At 36.9% G+C, this 22,719-nt stretch overlaps 1 protein-coding gene across 7 annotated transcripts in view; it reads left to right on the top strand.

Annotated features, from left to right (window-relative positions):
* Epb41l2 (erythrocyte membrane protein band 4.1-like 2) overlaps positions 1-22,719 on the top strand; it is a 166,888-nt gene that overhangs the window by 66,053 nt on the left and 78,116 nt on the right. For all 7 annotated transcript variants that reach the window (XM_013026845.1, XM_013026850.1, XM_013026849.1 and 4 more), the window contains exons 2-3: positions 12,262-12,734; positions 14,148-14,363. In XM_013026845.1, coding sequence (XP_012882299.1) covers positions 12,276-12,734; positions 14,148-14,363 — 675 coding nt within the window. In that variant the 5' untranslated portion in view covers positions 12,262-12,275. The remainder of the gene's footprint in view (positions 1-12,261; positions 12,735-14,147; positions 14,364-22,719) is intronic.

Genomic DNA, 22,719 nt, shown 5'->3' with positions numbered 1-22,719 from the left:
TGTCCCTCAGCTCTTCAGCTCAAGGCTAGCGCTCTACCACTTGAGCCACAGTGCCACCTCCGGCTTTTTTTTTTTCTTTTTTGCTTATGTGGTGCTAAGGAATCAAACCCAGGGCCTCAGGCATGCAAGGCAAGCGCTCTACCACTGAGCCATCTTCCCAGCCCCTTTAGAAAGTTTTTTATTTGTACATTCTCACAGATCCTTTTGGAAGCTGGTACAGGAACTTAATTTCAGTAACTCATAAGGAAAGGTTAACCTTTTCTCTTATCAAGTGACAGCTTGTTTACTTAAATATCAAGCTTTTTCATCATGATTGGGAAAGACGCTTCTTCCCTTTTTAAGACTTCTTTGGGTGAACATGAACAGATAATCACTCATTGCCAAGTAGGAACTGCCTAATAAGAGAACAGTCTATCAGAGAGGAAAATAGTGAAAGTATACACATTTCAATCTGTCTCAGTTCTGAATTGTTAACATTAAGTACTCATACTGGAAAAGAACTTCAGATGTGAATTGTGGAAACTATTGGAAGGTTGAGAAGATGATGTTTTTCTCAGATTGTTTTGTCCCATATTTTAGAATTGGCACATTTTTTTAGTGAGTTACGTATTTCCGTGTGTGTGTGTGTGTGTGTGTGTGTATTTATATTCAGTTCACCAATGTAAGACTGTTGTACTTTCAGGAACTTCTCAGTTTAGAATAGACAATTTAGAATGATCAGATATATTATGCATGATATTATGTTAAATCAAGTATCTTTTTATATATGATGTCATTCTCACACAAAGTAGGCATTTTATCAGTATAGATTGAATATCTATCTGCATGGTTTTTCTGGGTCTGAAAATATATTATTGACAGTTGTTAGTAGTTTATAATTAAAGTGAATTGACTGTCTGTTGGGTACATACTCTTTTAGCATATATTATATGTAATCTACTCATAGAATGGATTAGAATGGTAAAAATAATTACAAAGTTTTAGATGGAGAAGCAAAGCCAAGCCAGTACTGTCAAATTTTTAAGTAGTGAAAATTATAAAAATTATAATTATAGTTTAGTCATAAAACTAGTCTTTATGTACAAGGACTCTTCATTTGGCTGTTATAACAGTCAGTAGGAGACTTTCTAGCTGTGGAATGAAGTGACTTGGAACAAAGCTGGGCCTTTCTCTAACAGGGTCTGGCCTGGGTGGGGTCAGTTTTGCTTGTTAAGCTTTGGACTGGGTTTCCATGAGCTGTCTGTAGCTTCCAATGACAGGAAGCAGCAGAGAGAAAGCTTGATGTGCTTACAAGCTGTGGATGTATACTCTGGGGGAGACTTCGAACATTTCTGTTCTAGCCTTTGGGATTTGTGGAATATGATTGTTTCTACTCCTGAAGAACATTTGCTGTTGCATATATGATTAAGTATGTAGGGGACTGAAAAGATATACTAATGTACAGACTAGATGGAATTTGGGTGTGTATGTTGGCTAGCAAAGGAAAGAATATGTTTTGTTATATTTGAACCAAGCCTTGGGAGAAACATTTTTAGGTGCTTAGAGTTTAGTTTTAAACCATTTAATTTGCACTTTTCTAGGCAGAGGTTGAATTTTGGTAGATTATCTTTCATATAATAACCATTTTAGGTTTGATCTTTCAGAATAATGAAGCTAGTTGGCTTATTTTATTTACTTGTCCTGTTCACGATTGATTTCTTTTTCATTGTTATGGAGTGATAAACTATATAAAAGGTACCTCCTAAAGCACTATGAATCCTATGTAAAATTAAATGTATAGTTACTTTTAACATGGTAAAGGTTGCAAATTTTGCTAATTGTTTTCACTTTAATTTCTTTGATTAAAGGAAGCTGAAATATAGCTATCACATGTTTAAATTTGTAATTCAGTTATCAAGAACGGTACGTTGGTTAGATATTATCATACTCTACACAAATATTGCTAAGGATAAGTATCAACATCTTCTGTTGTTGAATACTTAATCTTGTCATATTGAAGAAAATATGAAAACTCACAATTTAACTAGAGTCTAACATTTACACTTGCAAAAAATTTTCCTTGTGCTTTTTAAAAAAAATAATCTACCCATCATAGTCTTCCTTTAGGAAAACCCTGTGCCACTGCAAGTGGCAAATGATCTTTTTAATTCCCTCTTTACTGTTGAAACTGTAGGGAATGCATTAAAGAACTTCATGGTATTTTGGGAAGAGGGTGGCTTAAATTTTCCGTTTGTTGTCACAACAAACAAGAATTGTCTCCAATTTATTCAGTCCTACTATATGTAGGACTGAATAAATGATAGCTGTTGAGTTCATTCCTGATGATCTGGACAGTCAGTGGTCCCTTTCCTTTATAATATTTCTGTATTGATTATATTATATATTGATGACCTGTAATTTAGCATGACCACCAAGAAAGTAAAGTTAGGAAAGTAAATTAAATTTTAACATTAGTTTTGTCTGAATTGTAAAGGCCTGGCATACTTTCCAGAAGAATCCTCTGCCAAATCACTTCTGTAGATGTTGAACTTCTAGACTGTTACATTCAAAAATATATTTAACTGAAGTAAAAACATGAAGCCACCACCACCTAACAATAGTTAGTTGAAATTTTTATTAAGGAAAGTAGTTTTGAACTAACCTAGTGTGCTCACAGTAGAAATACTTTTTTATTCTTTTTTAAAAAGGAAGATTTTAAAGCGTTCTAAATGGCATGTCTGTCTTTAATTCCATTGTAGTTAACAGTTTTTCCTGCTGGGAGAAGACTGGCTTTGATCACTCCAGGTTTGGAAGGTCCATAATTCTAACATTCTGGTAGTCAGGTTGACCAATGGACTAGTTTTAATATTTGATCTCACTGTAACAAAAAAGATTCAACTTTAATTTAAAAAAATACATACTCTGAATTTATATTAATTACTTTCTGGCCGTGCTATAAATATTTAAAATGGCAAAAGAGCTAATCACCAAAATTTTAATACTTTTTTTTTTTTGATAAGGTTTAGGTATTTATGTCTGTCTGCTACAGCCTTCCTTTCCAAAGCTTACAGAGAAGAGGATTTAAAAGTATGAGCTCAGAATAGGCTCCAGCTTGGTGGACTTGTCACAATGTGGGGAGTTGATTGACTTTGACAAGCTTTTGTCTTGTGACCTATTAAAATGCAGCGTCTGCAGCCTATGTGTTTATCCTGTGCAGTTAACCTTGATGGATTTGTCATTAGCTTATTTGAAAAGAGTTTCCTAAACCTCTGCTATTATTTTGTAACTCACAGATTTAGAGTTTATACAGAAATGGTAGTAAACTGGTTGGAGATTTGATACAAGTAGGTATAATTTTATAATGAGGCCATGTGGTGATCTTTTGCATTGGATAGCTGAGATGATCTCATAAATGATATACTTCTTAGTATCTATTATGTCAAGAGAGATGGTTAGTACTGGCTCTGCTCTGAGCCTTGTCATCACTGGAAGAAATGCTCATGAGTATGATGTCCTATAGGGCATTATGCGACTGTAGTTCAAATAAATGTGTCCAAAGACAGGGTACATCCCCAAAGCTGTTTATTGACTAGCCTTCACTGGAACATACAATTACTCATCATACAAACATTTCATCCTCGTGTGGGGAGCATCGTACCAGATGTGGAGCTGGAAAGAGGTGTGGACAGGAAACATGTGCTTATAAGCCCAGAGAGTGTTGTTTTTCTTTTTTCTGCTTTTTCCTATAAATGAAGAGGAAGCCACTGAAAGAGATTGGGAGTGTTGTTTATGTGTGACTACCTTACACACTTGGTAAGAATCTTACTATTTCATTTTGTTCTTTTAAAAAATGTCCTCAACTTGAAGAAATTTCCAAGTTCCCATTCCTCCAGCAGAAATAGGAAAAACCTGTTTTGGTTTGCCTACATATGCATCAACATTATTCTTATTTTTGTTCAACTTCATACTGAGGTCAGAAGGATAAAATAACAAGATTTTTCAGGATCTTCTCCCCGCCCCTCCCCAACTCCCCACCCATCTCTCTTCCTTTCAAACGAACAGCCAATAGTACTTCTTTAAAAATACTATTTTAAAAGTTTTAGGCATTGCACTTATATTACACAACAAAGCAATCTTCATAGGACCAGGTTGGTTTGTAAGGTATGTTGAATTGGAATCTATCAGAAATGAGTTCCTTTGAGGATATAGATTAATTCATATACAAAGAAAACAATTCTGTTTTGGACTGTCCTGTTTCTGCTGAGCTGGACTAGACTGCAAAGTTTCTGTGCTCATTCTGTTCACTTATGTGGCTAGAGCTATGTGATATGGCATGGTAGCACTGATGTGACTTTGGTAGTCACTTGAGGTACTTGTATTGTCTGTCCATGATGATTTTCACTATTGCATATTGCACATTGTTCTCCTAATAAAGTACTTAAGTACATCTGCATCTCTGTACCTCATCTACCATTACCATGTAACAGTCTCTGTAAGTCAGTTTCTTTTTTGTATTTTCCCCCAGTTTCTTTCACATACACAGGAATATATGTGTGAACACATACTTATGCTTCTTACACACTTTCAACTAAAAGCAAATCAGATACTCCGTATGATACAAATCATATCTACTTTCTGAATCTGGCTGTATTGACAATACTGTACCTTGAGTTATTTCCATAACTGGAGTTTAAATATTTCTTATTTTTAATTTCATAACTGTTAAAGTATATTAATGTAGTATAAAGCCTCCTGTTGATAGATGCTGAAACTTTGCTGTAACATAGTGTACATAAAACAATTAAGTACATAAAATAATTATGTGTACTATGTACATAAAGTACACATATACAGATGCGTATCTGTAGGATTCATTACCATGAGTCAAATTTGGCAAAGTGACTAGCAGTTTAGTTTCTAAGAGTGACTATTCAGGAATGAACCTGCTCTTAGATTCTCATACACTTGCTCAGTAACAGGATTAAACTTGTGAATATTTAGTTGCATTTCTTTTACTTCAGATTCATTGAGTGTCCTTTTATGTTCCTTTCTCCCTTCTGTATCTTTGTCAACTCTGTGTTCACCCTTTAGTTATATAAACAAATACAGAATACTTGTTTTGAATTTTTGATGTCTAGTCAGTATATAACCAGGCTTTTAGATTATTTGAATTCACCTAGATAACAATTGGGTTTTTGCCAAATGTAATTTCTTTCCTTCCTTCCTTCCTCCCACCCTCCCTCCTTCCCTCTTTCCCTCCTTCCTTTCGGCAGTACTAGAGTTTGAACTCAGAACTTGATGCTTGTTAAGCAGGTGCTCTTACCCTGAACCATGCCTCCAGTCCTAAATACTAAATATAATTGAGAATGCTTTTTAAAAAGCATGAAACTTTGTGTTTTTTGAGTGTTTAATCGTGTTCAGTAAATAAGTATTATATCATTTCCAAAAGAGTTGATAATGATAATTTTAAGAAAATAATGACTTTAAAACGTTAGTGGTAATTTCTGAATTTAGATGACTAAAATTAACAAGTTGTTTGACTACATATTAATGCCAGTGTTGCTAGCTGTGTCCTGAGAGAAGATTCTGTTGTCTGTATGTTTGTTGCATAATCTATAAAAGTACTCAAGCATTTGTTTTGAAAGAAGAAATAAGGTACTGACCCAACCTACATCCTGATAGTCAGTGAAATCTATAGGGCAAAGAGTGACTTAGAGCTTATTACATAGCATCATGCAAGATATTGATTACACAATAGTGAAGCCATTTTGCAGTTGGTTAGTAGTATTGAATAAGTTTAGGAACTAGAAAGGATTTAAATCTTGGCTCTCACAATTATACCTGATTATGTGACTTTATGTACCAATTTTACTTTCTTCATCTGTAACCTGGGAATTACTTTACTTCATACCTCAAAGATTGTGAAGAGTTTTAGAATTACTATGTACAGAGCTTTTAGAGCTCTGTTCAGCAAATAGCTAATATTATTGGTATTTTGATGTAACTATTTTTAATGAACAGCAGAAATACTGCCTTTGTTCATAGAATTCCTATCTGATGACAGTGGCTCATTGTGTATTATCAATTTATTGTGTGCCAGCCTTTTAATAATATAATTTAATCCTTAGAACTATCCATGTTATCTGTTTTTCTTATGAGGAAATTGGAACTTAGCAAGGTTAACTTGTCCTTGGTTATTCTGTTCCTTTTAAACCATTGTGCTATTTTGTCCAAATGTTAGATAAATACTAACTTCTCAGAGAAAGAGTATCGCTTCAGATCTGGCTATTAGATTTAGGACTGTACCTTAGAAAAGAAATTTGAATTAAATGTAGGTCATCAATGTTTCTGACCATAAAACTTATATGTAGATCCATGGAGAGCCAGTTGAGTTCTGGATATCTGTAGGATGTTTACCCGTTTGTGTTGTTGACTTGCCTGGCAGTCTAATATTAGAAAGGTTATATGTATGATGATTGTGAGAACAGTGATATTAAGATCCTTAATGACTGTCTTTGTGCTGTATTTGCTTATCTAGTTCTTCAAGACTGGCACTCTGCTACCTGAGCCACATCTCCACTTTTGGCTTTTTGCTAGCAATTGGAGCTACAAATCTCATGAACTTTTCTGTCCAGGCTGAGTTTGAATAGTGAGTGATCTTTAGATCTCAGCCCCCTCAATATCTCAGATTACAGATGTGAGCCACCAGTACCCAGCTAGACAGGAATGTTACTCTGACTCTTGTGATTTTTTTCTTTTTGCTTGATTCTTATTAGCATTGTTAAAAAGCTAATGTTTTGTTTCAATATTATCTAAGATATTAAAATCAAGTATGTGGACATATCCTAAAACTTTGAAATCCATGATTCTTAGTTATGAAGGTAATTAAAAAGTAGTGGTGAATAATGATTACCTGAGATCTGTATGTGCTCCTAGTTTTTTTAAGGCTTTCTAATGCTTTCTTCAAACAGCAAGAGCTATTAGGGTGCTTTTGGTTTCAAGTAGCTGAAATCTTGAACTCAAATGTTTAACCATAGTGTACTGTATGTCGTCTCATGTGTGGTGTGAATAGGAAGTGGACTTCTCTTCTGTGACTCCTGTCAGGGTGTTCTAGCTGTCTTTCTCAATGGATTCAGGACAGTGGTAGCATTTCTAGTTTTGCATATCAGAAATCAGAGGAAGCCCAGAGGCCTACTACTTCCTGTCTCTTCTGAGCGGGAGAGATCTTTCCCAGAACTCTACCAGCAGACTTGCTGTATATTTTCTTGGCAGTGAGTGGGAGACCCTGATTGCCATACACCACCAGGATCTATCCTTTTAATGTCTCTGGAGCCAGCTTTGGCTACACAACATGTGGAAGGGGGAGGGAAGCTGAATAAAACGTGTGTTCTGTTAAAAAGGAGAATGAGCAAAGGAAATACATGCTCTGAATGAAACCTGATCTTGCCCAGACTTAAACTAGCAAAGAGTTGCAAGTTCATATCTTTTGAGTGTATAGGCTTAATTTCATCCAGATGTTAGTTAACATCTTTATAGAAAGTCTGTCTTTCTATTAGGTCCTTTATCTTTCTTTAAAAATAAATAAGTGTAACACATTAAAGTTAAGATGGGTAGCATTATGTTATTTAAAAAGTGATTCTTGTTTATCTCTAGCATATAGATAATACAAACTGACAAATAATTTCTTTTTAATGTATTTTTACTTATTTAAATAGAGGTTATAGCATTCTCTAGACCTTTTGATACTTAAGAAAAAATAAACCTACAAGCGAAAGGACTTGAAGTTTGTCTTCTGTTTTCCCTCCTCCCTTTTCCTTCTCTTTTCCCTACTCCTTTTGCTTCCTTCCTGTTTCTCCCTGCCTTCTATCATGTTGAGATTGAAAAAAAAATGCTTAGCATGCTTTTCTGCCACTGAACTATATCCCTAGCTTTTGTAGTCTATTCTGTCTTCCTGTTTTTGTTATTTCATGTCTTTTTCTAGATATTGTCTCTCCCCACTCCTCCTTTAAAAAGTTTGCTAAATTTGAGAAGTATCATTCCATTATTTCCCACGTAGAGTTAGGTCGCTGCTGAATCACTCCTATACTTGGATTCCTCTATTCATTTTTCTTACATTTGATGGATTGGTGGAAGATAATGGAGGGATTTTGTTTTTATTTTTTATTATTTCTTTTTTTTCTTTTTTTGGGGTCTGGTTGTGGGGCCTGAACTCTGGGCCTGGGCGCTGTCCCTCAGCTCTTCAGCTCAAGGCTAGCGCTCTATCACTTGAGCCACAGCGCCACTTCCGGCTTTTTTCTTTTTGCTTATGTGATGCTGAGGAATCGAACCTAGGGCCTCAGGCATGCAAGGCAAGTGCTCTACCACTGAGCCACCTTCCCAGCCCCTTTTTTTTATTATTTCTTAAGGGCTAGTCCTGGTGCTTGAACTTTTAAGGTCTGGGCACTGTCCTGAGCTGCTTTTGCTCAAGGCTAGTGCTCTACTACTAGAACCACAGCTCTATTTCTGGCTGGTTTTTGGTTGTTGATTAATTGGAGATAAGAGTCTCATAGACTTTCCTGCCCAGGCTGACTTCGAACTTTTATTCTAGATCTCAGCTCCCTCCTAAGTGGTTAAGATTACAGGCGTGAGCCACCAGTGCCCAGCAATATTGGATTTTGAACTTAGGCTGTAGAGTGTGAAAGTGAAGTGACTAGCGTCAGCAAGATGTTCTATATATTCTCTACTTACTCAAGACAATAGTAGATGGGAGATTAATTTTGTCAGGTCTGGAAAATAGCTAAATTAAAAGTGTCCTCACATTGTCAATATTGTTTAAGTTTCTGGTTGTAGTTATTTGTTGCAGAGCTTTGTTAACAAAAAGTTTGAACAAAAACCTCCCTTTATCCTCTCACCACTGTTGTTAAAGTTTACAAATGCACATACGTCCCTATTTTTGTAAATCTTAGGCCCTTAAATAATGTCTTGAGTTCTGCTAAAATAAATCAAAGACCTCATATCGCTCCTGAGCTCAGCAGAGGACAGAGGTTGCTTAACTGGCAGTCATGTCATCAACTTCCCCAAGGGTTATCTGAACCAGAAGGACTTGCAGAGTAGCCCAAGTTCTTTAAAGAAACATCTGGACCTAATAATTAGGAAGAACTCCTTACTTGAAGCTCTTTGTGGGCATGTGGAGTTGTGTATTTGTCTGTTTTGCTTTGCTTGTTGTAGTATGTTGATTAAGGGTCTGTGCTTCAAGCAATATATTATATGGTAAGTGCTTTAAGCTAACAATATAGACAGCACTGTGGAATTTATACCTCCATTTTATTTTTTTCCTTAAGTCTAAGAAAATACAGAATGATATTTTTTTCAGTACTGCAAGTCCTAAGCAGTACTGGTCCTCTACTGATGATAGTTTTCTGCTTGGTTGCATGGTAAATGATGCATGCTTTTTCTCATGGAGCTGTCACAATAAGGAACACTTTTATCAACCCAGATGGAGCTTGCCAGCATGATAATTGTGTCAAAGCCACATGCTTGTCTAATGGGCTGGCTGTTCAACAGTGGTGTTCTTTTTTGCTTGATGATAAGTAAGAAGGTCTTTAGTATGTTATATAACTATACTAATAATGGATTTAGGGTAATTGTAATTAAAGATTACTGCCGTGAACATTGTTACAGTTTGGAAACTTTAGTTTGGCTCTGCTTATTTAACGTTATTAAATTAGGCAAATCTAGCTTCTGAGTCTGTTTCCTTGATAATAAAAGAAAATGAGGATACTGTACTAGATAATGCAATATTACTCATTCAGTAAATAATTACTGACCACTGTGTATGTTCCAATCTAGACAGTAGGAACTTAGTAGTAAATGAAAGAAAGATCCTAGCCTCATAGAGGTTTTCTTTTGTTTTGTTTTTTCCCTACTGGTCCTGGGGCTTGAACTCAGGGCTCCTAGGCACTGTCCCTGAGCTGCTTTTACTCAAGGCTAATGCTCTACCACTTGAGCCACGATTCCATTTTTCTGGGTAATTTATTGGAGTTAGTGTTGCAGACTTTCCTGACCAGGTTGGCTTCAAATTGTGATCCTCAGATCTCAGCCTCCTGAGTAGCTAAGATTATAGGCATGAGCCATTGGTGACCAGCTTCATGAGGCTTTTATTTTAGGGGAATTCTGCTGCCCAGCAGTGTCCATTTTCCTGTGTGATAGCGCTTAAGGCATGTGTATAACTCAAATGCTGAGGGTCATAACTGGTGCACTATCATTTTCTATATATGGTGGTAATTTGTTGAAGAAACCATTATCAAAAAATAAGGTAGCATTTGTTTTTAAGCTCTGCTTAGCTCTTGAAACTATTTTAAGAACATATATATATATATATATATATATACTTTTAATGGTTCATATTCACAATCTCAATTAGCTATTTCCATTGTTATCACTCTTGTACCTTTGAATTGAATGAGCAACATGAATCAACTCTGGAGTTCTTAAATACAGTGGAGGCTGAGCACTATTTTGTAAAGCTTCACTGTGGCTTATCAGTGCTCTCTCTGTTTTCACACTTTGTCTTTACCTTTGTCCATCAACCCAGTTTTGATTACATGGCCACATAATTTCACATGTAATTATTCTCTGTGATAGGGCTAATTTAGTAAGTTTTTTTTTGTTTTTTTGTTTTTGTCTGTCATGGGGCTTGAACTCAGGGCCTGGACTCTGTCCCTGAGCTCTTTTGCTCAAGGCTACCACATTGAGTTATGGCGCCACTTCCAGTTTTGTCACGGTTAATTGTAGATAAAAGTCTCATGGACTTTACTGCCTGGACTGGCTTTGAACTGTGATCCTCAGATCTCAGCCTCCTGAGTAGCTAGGGTTACAGGTGTGAAATCTGGCACCTAGCCATATTTCTTTTCAGAATGATAAAAATACTATCCAATTTTTTGAATATATTCAAAACCATTAAAAGTATATTAGCAGGATGAATTTTTTAATATGTGATTTGTATCTCAAGTATGCCTTTAAGCAGTTTTTCTTTAGGTTGTCTTTTTAAGCACACTCATATTTGTGCCGCTTTGGAAGACAGCTGTGGCATTACCCATTGGCTAGGATGCCAGTACTCAGAAAACTTCTCTCCTTAGGGAAGAGAAACAGCAAGCACTTGAAAAGTCCCTCTTGTGTAAAATATAATTGTGACAGTATAAATCATTAGATGAATTTTCTAGCCCTGTAAGCCCTGGGCTTTGTTTGCTTAAGGCTAGCACTCTACCACTTGAGCCACAGCACCGCTTCTGTTTTTTTCTGTTTATGTGGTACTGAGGAATCAAACTAAGGGCTTCATGCATGCTAGGCAAGCACTCTACCACTAAGCCACATTCCCAGCCCCTATAATACCTTTATGTAGTTTAGTCTTCAAGTCATGTGTACAAACAAAAATTTGTTTCAGGTTGGGCCCACTGAAGATTTGGTTTTTGGTTATGGTTTGAATACCTTTTCCTGCGTTTGAATAGTGATAATGAATTAGAGGATTTAATGTTGGAAGACAGGGCCTGGCATGGTGACTTATACATCCACTTAGAGGGCTGGGAAGGTAGCTCAGCAGTAGAGTGCATGCCTTGCAAGCATGAGGCCCTGGGTTCGATTCCTCAGCACCACATAAACAGAAAAAGCCGGAAGTGGCGCTGTGGCTCCAGTGGTAGAGCACTAGCCTTGAGCTGAAGAGCTGAGGGACAGCGCCCAGACCCAGAGTTCAGGCCCCATGACCGGCAAAAAACAAAAAACAAACAAAAAAAATACATCCACTTAGAGCTACTTGTGAGGTGGAAATTGTGAATATCACAGTTTAAGACCTGCCTAGGCAAAAAGTCAAATAATAAGCTAGGTGTGGTTTTGTACACTTGTGATCTCAGCTATGCAAGAGGCATAGATAAGAAGACCCACAGTCTTGAGATTGGGGTCCAGTCTGAAAAGTGACTAACGCAAAAAAGAACTGGATTTGGGTCTGATACTATTAATAATTAGCTGAAGCCAAATAAAAGTAATTACTTCCTTGAGTGTTGGTCCTTTTAAATTCTTGCTGTGGAGAATCAGTTACTGCTATTGTGATGTTTCTTTTGGTTCTATGATTCTTAGAATTCTAAAAGTTAGCAGTCTCCATTTTCTCTTAGGTTTTTGAACCTTCCCTCTTAATGTGTGCCTTGTCCCTTCTGTCTTTGCCATACCTCTTCCCACCCTGCTTTTCCCTTGTCATCAAACTAAAATTGGAGAGTCTGTAAAATATTATTTTGTGATTTTGTTTTGTTACAGTATAAGCTGTAACCATGACTACCGAAGTTGGCTCTGCATCTGAAGTAAGAGACTCTGACCAATTGGGAGCAGATGCAATCAAGGAGAAAGCTAAAGAAGTAGCAGAAAATCAGAGAAATCTGTCATCTGAGCCCGAAGAGGAAAAACCATCGCCTACAGCTGAAAGCCAAAGTAGTCCACGCCGCCGTAAGAGAGAGAAAGATCCATCTGAGAGCAGGGGTATTTCTCGGTTCATTCCCCCGTGGCTTAAGAAACAGAAGTCATATAACTTAGTAGTGGCCAAAGATGGAGGAGATAAAAAAGAATCTACCCAAGCTGTTATGGAAGAACAAATCTTAGATAAAGAGGATTCCCTTCCATTAGAAGAGAGACGGGCTAAGGGTGATGCTGAAGAAACGGTTCAGAGGAAGCATCAAGAGGTTAAGGTGGAGGTGAAGGAAGAAAAGCCTTCTGTGAGCAGTGCTGAGACACAGGTGTGTGAGAGGCTTGTTATTGAGAACCACATAGGGCAAAGGTCTTAAAAAAATACCATTTCTAGATGTCTTCTGTTGAGATCGTGCTTTGGCTCAATGAGTCTGGAATATAGGTCTTGGATTGCTCTACTATAGACTTCCTGTCATTTCTTTAAAAAAAACATTTCCAAAATAATAAAGCAAAACATTTACCATATTTATAAATATAAAACTATTAAGAAGTTCTCGTGGCTTCCTGTTTCTGACTTCTGTACGTTCTTTTAAACAGGATACTCTTTGATTTATTTAAGAATTCAGTGGGGTGTAAGTAAATTATATGTGTATATTTTGGTTATCTAATGGAGCCTAGCTTTTGCTATGGTATGAGATTTTATTCACTTCAAATTCTGTTATTTGAATGATACTTAACTTGTTGTTGTGGGATGCAGGTTCTTGTATTCATTTAATTCCTGAATTACCTGCCTGGTAAAAGTGGATAGAGGATAAAGAAAAATATCCTTTGTAGTATAAATTACAATTACTTTAAAACCTTAGGCTTGTAGTGGTTATAATCATAACTTAAAAATATTTTTGTGGTATTGTTTTGAATTTGTACTTGCTAGGCAGGTACAGTACTACTTGAAGTGTATACCTTAGCCTCTTTTGTTTTAGCTTATTTTTTAGGTGGGAGTGTTGTTTTGGCTTGGAATTGGTCTTAGACTATGATCCTCCTGTACCTATGCCTTCCACATAGTTAGGATTACAAGTGTATACCACCTCCCCTGGTTTGTTTGATGAGGTGAATGTCGAACCATTTTTGTTTGGGTTGTCTTTGAGCCATAATTCTTTTAAGTAGCTGGGATTATAGGCATGAGCTACTGTGTCTGCCCCACAAGGTCCCATTCCCCCCAGGTTAGCTGTTTAATTTGAGTTTGCCTGGAATGTGTTGTGTAACTAAGGCTGACCTCTTAAACTCATTATCCTTCTGCTGTAACCTCCCAAGCGCTGGGGATCCTAGATTAATACTACTACTACAGCTCTTATTCACAATTTTCCTTTTGGAAAATACCTAGCATGTATAAGGCTCTGGATTTGATGCCTAGCATAGCAAAAAAACTCCAAAAGAGCTGGGTGCTTGTGACATCCCTATAATCCTAACTATTCTAGAGAATGAGATATGGAAATTGGGGTATCAGCCCTGGCAGAAAAGTCTTACCGTCTAATTAATCAGCAAAAGCTGGAAATAGAGGGGTGGCTTAAGTGGTAGAGCACCAGCCTTGAGTGAAAAAGCTAAGTGTGGAAGTGCATACCCTAAGTTCAAGCGCCAGTGCTGGCATAAAACCAAAAACAGCAAAAGAGATTTTCTTTTTGATTGTTAACTTTTTCAGTTTGGTTAGCTTTTTCATGAACTTGATTTTTTTTTTTCCTCGATAGCCTGCTGAAGAAGTAAAGGAGGAGAAAGAAGAGGAGAAGGTTAAGGAAATACAGATTGACAAATCTGAAGGAGAAGCAGCAAAAAGGGAGACCAAGGAAGTGCAGACCAATGAGCTGAAGGCGGAGAAGGCTTCCCTGAAAGCTACCAAGAAGACCAAAACTGTACAGTGTAAAGTGACTCTCCTAGATGGCAGTGAATACACTTGTGATCTGGAGGTGAGACAGGTTGCTGAATGGAGAGGAGAGCTCTCTGGATGTGTGGCATGAAAGTAATCTCTTCTTCTTTTTGGCACAGTACAGTGAATATAGTTCCTGTATACCAGTCTGTTGTAAATTTGCATTTAAACAGCAGCAATATAGAATCAGTCATTCAAGATAAGCATTGATGGTTTCTGCCAGTGTGTACTCACTGCTCATGTATACTGTGCTATGATTGTTCTGAATGGGCATTAAGCATTCAAATAGTATTTCTAGATATGGGATCCTTTACTTGAGAAATAAAATTCATTTTTTTAAAGTGCCATTGGATTTGAACTTGTTTGGCTTGCTTCCTTGGCACTTGAACCATATCTCTAGCCAATTTTTTGCTGATTAATTGGAGATATGTACTTGCATACAATCCTGTATATGTTTACTTGTACATTTATAAATTAGTTTTAGCTTATATATGAGAGAAAATGTGTTCTTTGTCTCTCTGGGCCTTACTTACTTAATTTAATATTTTTCTCCCTTAGGTCTATAGATTTTTTGCAAATGATGTAATATATTTTTTTCTAATGGAGGAGTAAAATTCCATTATGTATATATACCACATTTTCTTGATCCATTTGTCCACTGAGGGGCATCTGGGCTGTTTCTGTTCCTTGGCTGTGGTGAATAGTGTAGCAACCAACATGGTTGTGCACACGACTTTATTGTATTCTGATTTGTAATCTTTTGGATAAATGCCCAAGAGTATGGTATTGCTGGATCATAGGGTATGTTTAGATTTTTGAGGAATCTCCATACTGTTTTCCAGAGTGATTAAGCAAGTTTGCATTCCTATGAACAGTGTAGTAGTAGGGTTCCTTTACCCCCCACATCCCACACTAACATCTGTTGTTTATATTCTTGATGATGGCCATTTTGACCTGGGTGAGATGGAATTTCAATGTTTTTTTAATTCACATTTTCTTAATGGCCAAAGATGTTGAGCATTTCTTCATGTCTTTTGGTCCTATTTACTTCTGAGAAGACTATTTAGCTTGTTTACTCATTTGTTAATTGAGTTTTTGATTATTTCATGGCTTAGTTTCTTCAGCTCTTTGCATATTCTGGATATGAGACTATTGTATGATGTGTAGCTTTTCAGCTTGTATGTCCTTTGCTGTGAAGAAACTTCTTGAAGACTTTTTCATAAATTACTTTTCTCAATTACTTTTAGCTTATGTCTTAAAGTTGTTTCCTTCTTTCCTTCTGGAAAAGCCTGGATAGATTAGGGATTGTCTATTGTAGACTTTGCCTTTAAAAGCTGTCATTGTTTTTGTGAAGAAAAGACTGTGAGGAAAGACTGAGAGTTGGAAGTAGTTTTTGTTGTTTGAATCATTGATTTGATTTCATTATACTTATGGTCCCCTTTTTTTCTTGATTAAATTTTAGTCATTCACATTTTTGGTGTAAATAGTTTATTTCATCTAATTTGACAAGTTGATTTGCATGAAGCTTTTCCTAGTATTCTCATCTTAGGCATTCCGTTTTGATTTCTCTTAGTTTCTAGTGCTATTTACATTTTCTCTTGATAACCAACAACTTGGTTTTGTTATTATTTCTTATATCTTTCCTATTTTGTAACATTATGTTTCTTTTTATTTTTCTTTTCAAGATTACCTGCTCTCGAGTTTAATATTTAAACAATTGTTTTTATGGTTCTAATTTTCCCTTCAAATACATTTTGTTGATTGCATTGATTTGAAATGTAGTGCTTTTATAGCCTCTTAGTTCATATTACTTTTTTATTATAGTTTTTGCCCTGGGAATTTACATGCACAGCGCTTGCTTGCGTGCGTGCGTGTGTGTGTGTTTATGTGTGTGTGTGTGTGTGTGTGTGCGCGCGCGCGCGTGCATGTGTGTGTGTGTGTGTGCTTCTTTTATTTTCTTTTTGTATTTAGGCTTAAATTCAGAGTCTTGAACTTGCTAGGTAAGTGCTCTACCATGGAAATGGAATTTGGAAACTTTTTATTTATGCTGCCCATGGCAGATATTTTTAGGCCATACCCTTACCTGAATTCTAAGTAGGGATTCATATTTGAGCATCAGAAATAATCAGTATCCTTATAGTTATTATAATAGTGTAAAAGTTCTAAATTGCATTCACTTTTGTGATGAGTGCTCCCTTTAAGTTTCCTTCCCAGTTTGGTTTTCTACTGGTTTAGTATCATTAGTTTGGATCTGCTACTCATCAGACCTGCTCTATTTCCCCTTCAGCAGTGTGGAGTCCAGAGGATAGCCATCATGTGACTCAGTGCTCTCCTGCTTCCCTGTTCTAGTACTGGCCTTAGATAGATTGGGTGATGTGCTGAAGCTGCTTATCTGTGTTTCTGTTGCTCCACTCCGGAAATCAGTGTCTGAGTACTATTTGTGAAACTGTGTTGTGATAAACAGTAGCTATTAGTGAATTTGTGAGCTTTCAAGGAAGGCTAAGTACGGTCTGAGAAATAAATACTTTGGTTTGGGAGAATAGATTTGTTTCAATTCATTTATTGCCACTAAAGATTTTTTTTCTTGTCTCTTTTTATATGAGTGCTGGTACTTTTTTTTCCCCAAATAAATAGTGTCTAATTTTTAATCAAAGATTATATGGCATGCTCACTGAAGGAGAACTTAATTATCTTCATTTATGACAATTACAACAATAGAGAAGAAGCCATAAGCAACATAACTTCTGCAGAAAGTTGTGTGAAGATAGAATGGCCTGATTTATTATATACCTTTTGGAATAAGGATAGTCTAGAAAACCCCAAATGAAAGTTTGAGATTAAAACTAATCTGTACAACAAAAATGGAACTGGAAGTATTGATCCAGAGGCTGTAAAGTTATTGGTATATAAGATCTAGTGAGGCCATGATGCTGTTTATATTCAGAATATGTTAAGTAGCTGTACAACTGTAGTAACTCATCAGGGACTTCTTAATTCACCACCTTGGTTAAGCTACACATGGGTATTTTTATAGACCAGAAAGCTTCAGGTTTATAGCCAGGCATCTGTGTCCTAAAGCCACTGTCTCAAATGAGAAAAGAAGAGGCAAACCACTGTTGTCTCCTAGTCTTATATTTGGCTTTTTTTTTTTTGTCGGTCATGGGGTTTGAATTCTGGGCCTGGGCGCTGTCCCTCAGCTCTTCAGCTCAAGGCTAGCGCTCTATCACCTGAGCCACAGCGCCACTTCCGGTTTTCTGAGTAGTTTATTGGAGATATGAGTCTCATGGCCTTTCCTGCCCTTGAACCGAGATCTTCAGATCTCAGCCTCCTGAGTAGCTAGGATTTACAAACGTGAACCACCAGCGCCCAGTTGGATCTCAGACTTTTTTGAGAAACACTTTATTTTGAATGTTATGTATTTATTTTTGGTGCTGAGTTTTGAACTTGGAGCTTTCACTTTCTAGGTAAACACTCCACTGCTTTAGCCAGGGCTATAGTCCTCTTTGCTTTTATTATTTTTCAAATAATGTCCCAACTTTTATGCCTGGGCCAACTTGACCATAATCATCTTTATACTTGCTTTGTACACTTGTAGCTGGGATGATAGGCATAGAACACTATGCCTAACTTTTATTGTTGAGATATGGAGTCTTAAGAACATTTTGTTTGGGCTCTCCTGAAACTGTAATCTTAAGACCTCTCCAGAGTAGGATTACAGGTATGTTACTGCGCTCACCCAGAATTGTTTTATATGTATAAAAATTTACATTTCTGTTATTTGACATTTTTTGAGTTATTAAGGATATGTGACAAGCTACATTGGTATCCCAGTTTAAATTGTGAAGGATTTTAATTAATCTCCTCAATTTTGTATTCTGACAACCAGGAATTTAGGACTCTTGGCAATATAGCTGTTGGAGGAATTTATATCCTTGATGTAGTAAACCAGTGGGACTTGCTTCTCTAAAGTATGGGAAGATTTAGCTGAAGCTAAGGATATAAAGTCAGGACATCTATGTTTACTTTTCTTTTGACTCTTTGTATGTCTTGGGAAAGTCACTTCCTGTCTTTTCTTCTATTCTCAGATTGCAAAGTAAGAATGAAAATATTTGCTTCCTCTATTTCTAGGACTTAGCTAGTTTTATTACAACTGATAGGTGTGTATGTTTTAAGTCTGAAAATAAGCCTGAAAACCTCTGAGCTTCTGTAAGCATAAGTGAATGTACATTGTAAGTTAGAGTCAGTCACATTTTTGTTTAGCATCTGAAAGCTGTTCCTACATTTTTTTTTGTCTGAGAATTGAGGGCATTGTTTTTGTCCACATAGGAATGTCAGATGTCAGAACCGCCCCCCTTTTTTTCTTAGTTATGAATAAACCCATCGTAATGTCAGGTTTTTTTTCATCAGTGTTCTGATGATTCAAGTATTAAACAGAAAGCAGAATGTATCAATTCTTTTGTTGTGTTCTGGGGTTGGAAATAAAATTTGATAGCTTTACCTTCTAACGTGTTTTCTGTATTTGCCTGTTTAATTTGCTCCCCCAAAATATGCTTTTCAAGCTGACCCACGTTTTCTTGTAAAATAATTTCAACTATATATTTATAGAGGATCTGGAAACTATAACTGTAAAATCTCATAAAACAGTGACAGATTTATATTATGATTTAAGAATTGGTAGTAATTTAACTGGCATATATTATCTGTAATTTAAAATTTAAGTGACAGAGGCCCAGTTGGAATGTCTCTGCCAAGCTGTCTATCCATCTATCCCTTTGGCTTAAAAAAAAAAATTCAACGGGGCTGGGAAGGTGGCTCAGTGGTAGAGCGCTTGCCTTGCATGCCTGAGACCCTGGGTTCGATTCCCAGCACCACATAAGCAAAAAGAAAAAAGCCGGAAGTGGTGCTGTGGCTCAAGTGGTAGAGCACTAGCCTTGAGCTGAAGAGCTGAGGGACAGTGCTCAGGCCCAGAGCTCAGGCCCCACGACCGGACCCAAAAAAAAAAAAAAAAAAAATTCAAAATTTAAAGTGGCAGCTCTGTCCAAGGAATTTTTAAATGAGGGAAAGGTGCTATGTTTTGAGACTGGTATCTTAGTCTAGCCTGAAGAAGACAAGACATTCATAACAACAGAATTAGGCTTGGCCTCTCAGTGACATCACATTTTTGATAGGCATTCAGAGTATTAGGAGTGTTAGGCCTCTCAGGTCTGGTTTAGAATACTGCTGACTTTGTGCGTCTTCCTTTGCCAACCATTGGTGGTCTGGCCAAGTACATGCTGAATTGTCTTCTTTTAAAATTTCTGATTATATAATATGTCTTTGCCTTTACCAGTCCACATGATTCCAAAATGTCTCTTAATGTTCAACTCAGGATGCCCGCCCCCCCAACTTGTTTGTGCCATTAGTTTGGTAATTAATCATGTACTGTCCTGTGAAAGAACTGTTGTATTATATTGTAGAACGACTAAGCTCTTGTATTATTGCCTGGTTTTTCTCATGCTTAGATTCTTTCCTCACTTGGATTGCTATTAGTTCCTTGACCCAAAGAACCTAATTCTTATTTCCTCCACAAGGAAAAAGCAATGTACTTTGCTTAAATGACTTTTCACTGAAAACAATTTTTAGTCTTTCTTTCTCCTTTCTTGTGTATTTGTAAATTTCTTATTTTTTCCTAAGATACACCATAGCATTTGCTTATTTATAATTTTAATTTTTCTCTCCAGTTAAAAAATTACTAAATATATAGAGCTACCTTTCCCTTCAGATTACTCCTTCCTCCTATCGTTTTCTTTCTTGATAATGCTTAAAAATAAAGCTGGGCGCCAGTGGCTCACACCTATAATCCTAGCTACTCAGGAGGCTGAGATCTGAGGATTGGGGTTCAAAGCCAACCTGGGCAGGAAAGTCCGTGAGACTCTTATCTCCAATAAACCACTAGAAAACCGGAAGTGGCGCTGTGGCTCAAACAGTAGAGCGCTCGCCTTGAGCTGAAGAACGCAGGGACAGAGCCCGAGCCCAGAGTTCAAGTCCCATGATGGCCAAAAAAAAAAAAAAAGAGGCTAACTTCTTTGGAGAAATACTTCAAGGCTGTAAATAAATGAAAATAAAGGGTTACATTTCTATGAAAGGCAGTGAAACCCTAGGTTGGATAGCAGTGTCAAAGCCAGTATGTTGGTCTTGACCCTTGAAGGCTGTCAAGAGGCTAGAGGTGATGTGTGGTATAGGTTCCCTGAAGCAGAGTTCTTTTACTTTCATTTGAGCGGCCCCAACATCCCATTCCATGCTGGTTATAGGAATGTGTTGGGTTGAGGAGAATGTAAGTAGTATCTTAATCCTTGTCCCATTTTCTCTAATAATGTTTACTCTTCTGTTGAGCCAATTGCAGAATAATGGAGTTTTTCATTTCTAAAGCAGTCCCAAAATTCTACCACATTTTTCTTGGTCCTTGAGCTTGACCTGGGCCCTGTCGTGAGCTCTTTCACTCAATGTTAGTGTTCTGCCACTTTGAGCCGCAGCTCCACTTCCGTTTTCTGGTGGTTAGTTGGAGATAAAAAATCTCACCAATTTTCTTGCCTGGGCTGGCTTTGAACTGTGATCCTCAGGTCTCAGCCTCCTGAGTAGTTAGGATTATAGGCTTTGAGCCACCAAGGCCTGGCCTTCTACCACATTTTTTTTCCCCCTCAGTTTTCTAGTTCCTGGTTTCAAAATACAGGGGATTACCTTTTTAAAAAACTTTTTTTTGGTCAATGAATCGGTACTTGAAACAAACCTCACACTTAAAGGTTACTATTCTGAGTAGCCATCGTGACATAAGTTTGAAGATAACCATCTCTTATTGGACTTTCTTACACATACTGTCATGTGTGCTAATTGTTTGGTGACTTGCCCCTTAATTAAGTTTTTACTTTAACCAAAGATTGGTAGTAGAATAGGATCAGATCTCTGTTTTGGAATGAAAAACTGCTTCAGGGTTGAAGTATATTAAGACCTGGAGGGAAAGGTTAGTTTCAGAATAAAATGTGTGCTTGAAAATCTTTTTGGGTACATTTTTTTTACCCTCTCAAATATGTTGACATTGTAAAAAATAGTTTCAACTTCTTGTCAAATGAAGGGGTGTGATATATTTAATCTGTCTTCCAACAAAACCAAAATATCTTTTGTCAATCCACCAAATTCTAAATCTGCCTGTGGTCATTAGTGATTTATTTACTGTCTCCCTCATTATTGTTCTCTTTCTAAACACATTAAAGAAGTTGCTGACAATTTTTTAGCTTTTGTCAGGAAATTCTGTCATTTCTACTATGCTTTAATCCTTCCTCTTTTGGCTCACCTACCCTTGACATGCCAGAGGGCAAAGGACATGAGTATTGGGCCTGTGTGTGGTGTTGGGTATATCTCAGAAAAGCTGCAGCAGGGCTGTGATTCTCTTCACTCAGTCTGTTCTCGAGAAGACACATATGGCCAGTGGCCCAACGTTATCCATAGCATGTAGAGAACTGAATCTTGTATACCAGCACTTGGAATTTATAGAAATTGAAAGCTCTTTTAGAATCTATTAAAAACATTGGACTAAAGCCAGGTGCCAGTGGCTCATGCCTGTAATCCTAGCTACTCAGGAGGCTGAGATCTGCAAAGCCAGCCCGGTCAGGAAAGTCTGTGAGACTCTCATCTCCAATTAACCACCAGAAAACCAGAAGTGGCACTGTGGCTCAAGTGGTAGGGCACTAGTCTTGAACTGAAGAGTGCAGGGACAGCACCCTAACCCAGAGTTCAAGCCCTACCACTGACAAAAACAAAAAACAAAAAACCCCCATTGGATTATTAAAAAAACAAAACAAAAACCTATTTCTTCCTGTAAGGGGGCTACATGAATTAAAGCAGTGATAAATAGTCTATCCAGTTGATACTTTACTATCTAATTAACCACATTCTGAAACAGTTATGTAAACAGATGCCTCTTAATATTCTGAGGACACTAATATCAAGACAAAAACGTCTATTCTATCTTTAAATGATCTGTATTTCATCACAATGTTCCTCTTTCACAAATGTATCATCTCAGCCTGTTTTGAGGATGAGACTTCTATTGTACAACAATCTAGTTATTCACACAGGAAGAAGCTTAATCTGTGTTTTAGCATGACCTGCTTGTTATAGTCATTGATGACTTATTCTATATATCTGTCAGCCAGAATTTGTGAGTCAGATTTAATGTACATCAGATAGAAATGCTATAAAAAGCTGTCTTCCGTAGCACAGAAAGACTGTGTGACTTAAATGTCAAAATTGATAGTAGTAAATAGTTTTGGAATCTGCTAGCTAGCCTTGAAGTTTGTTTACTTACTGTTTGTGAAATAAGATCTAATGGAATGGTGCCTATCAATTTTTGTTTTCATACT

Source organism: Dipodomys ordii, unplaced genomic scaffold (assembly GCF_000151885.1).
Source record: "Dipodomys ordii isolate 6190 unplaced genomic scaffold, Dord_2.0 Scaffold97, whole genome shotgun sequence".
Lineage (NCBI taxonomy): Eukaryota > Metazoa > Chordata > Mammalia > Rodentia > Heteromyidae > Dipodomys > Dipodomys ordii.
Note: the sequence above shows the minus strand (reverse complement) of the source record. Positions and strands in the feature narration are given on the sequence as shown.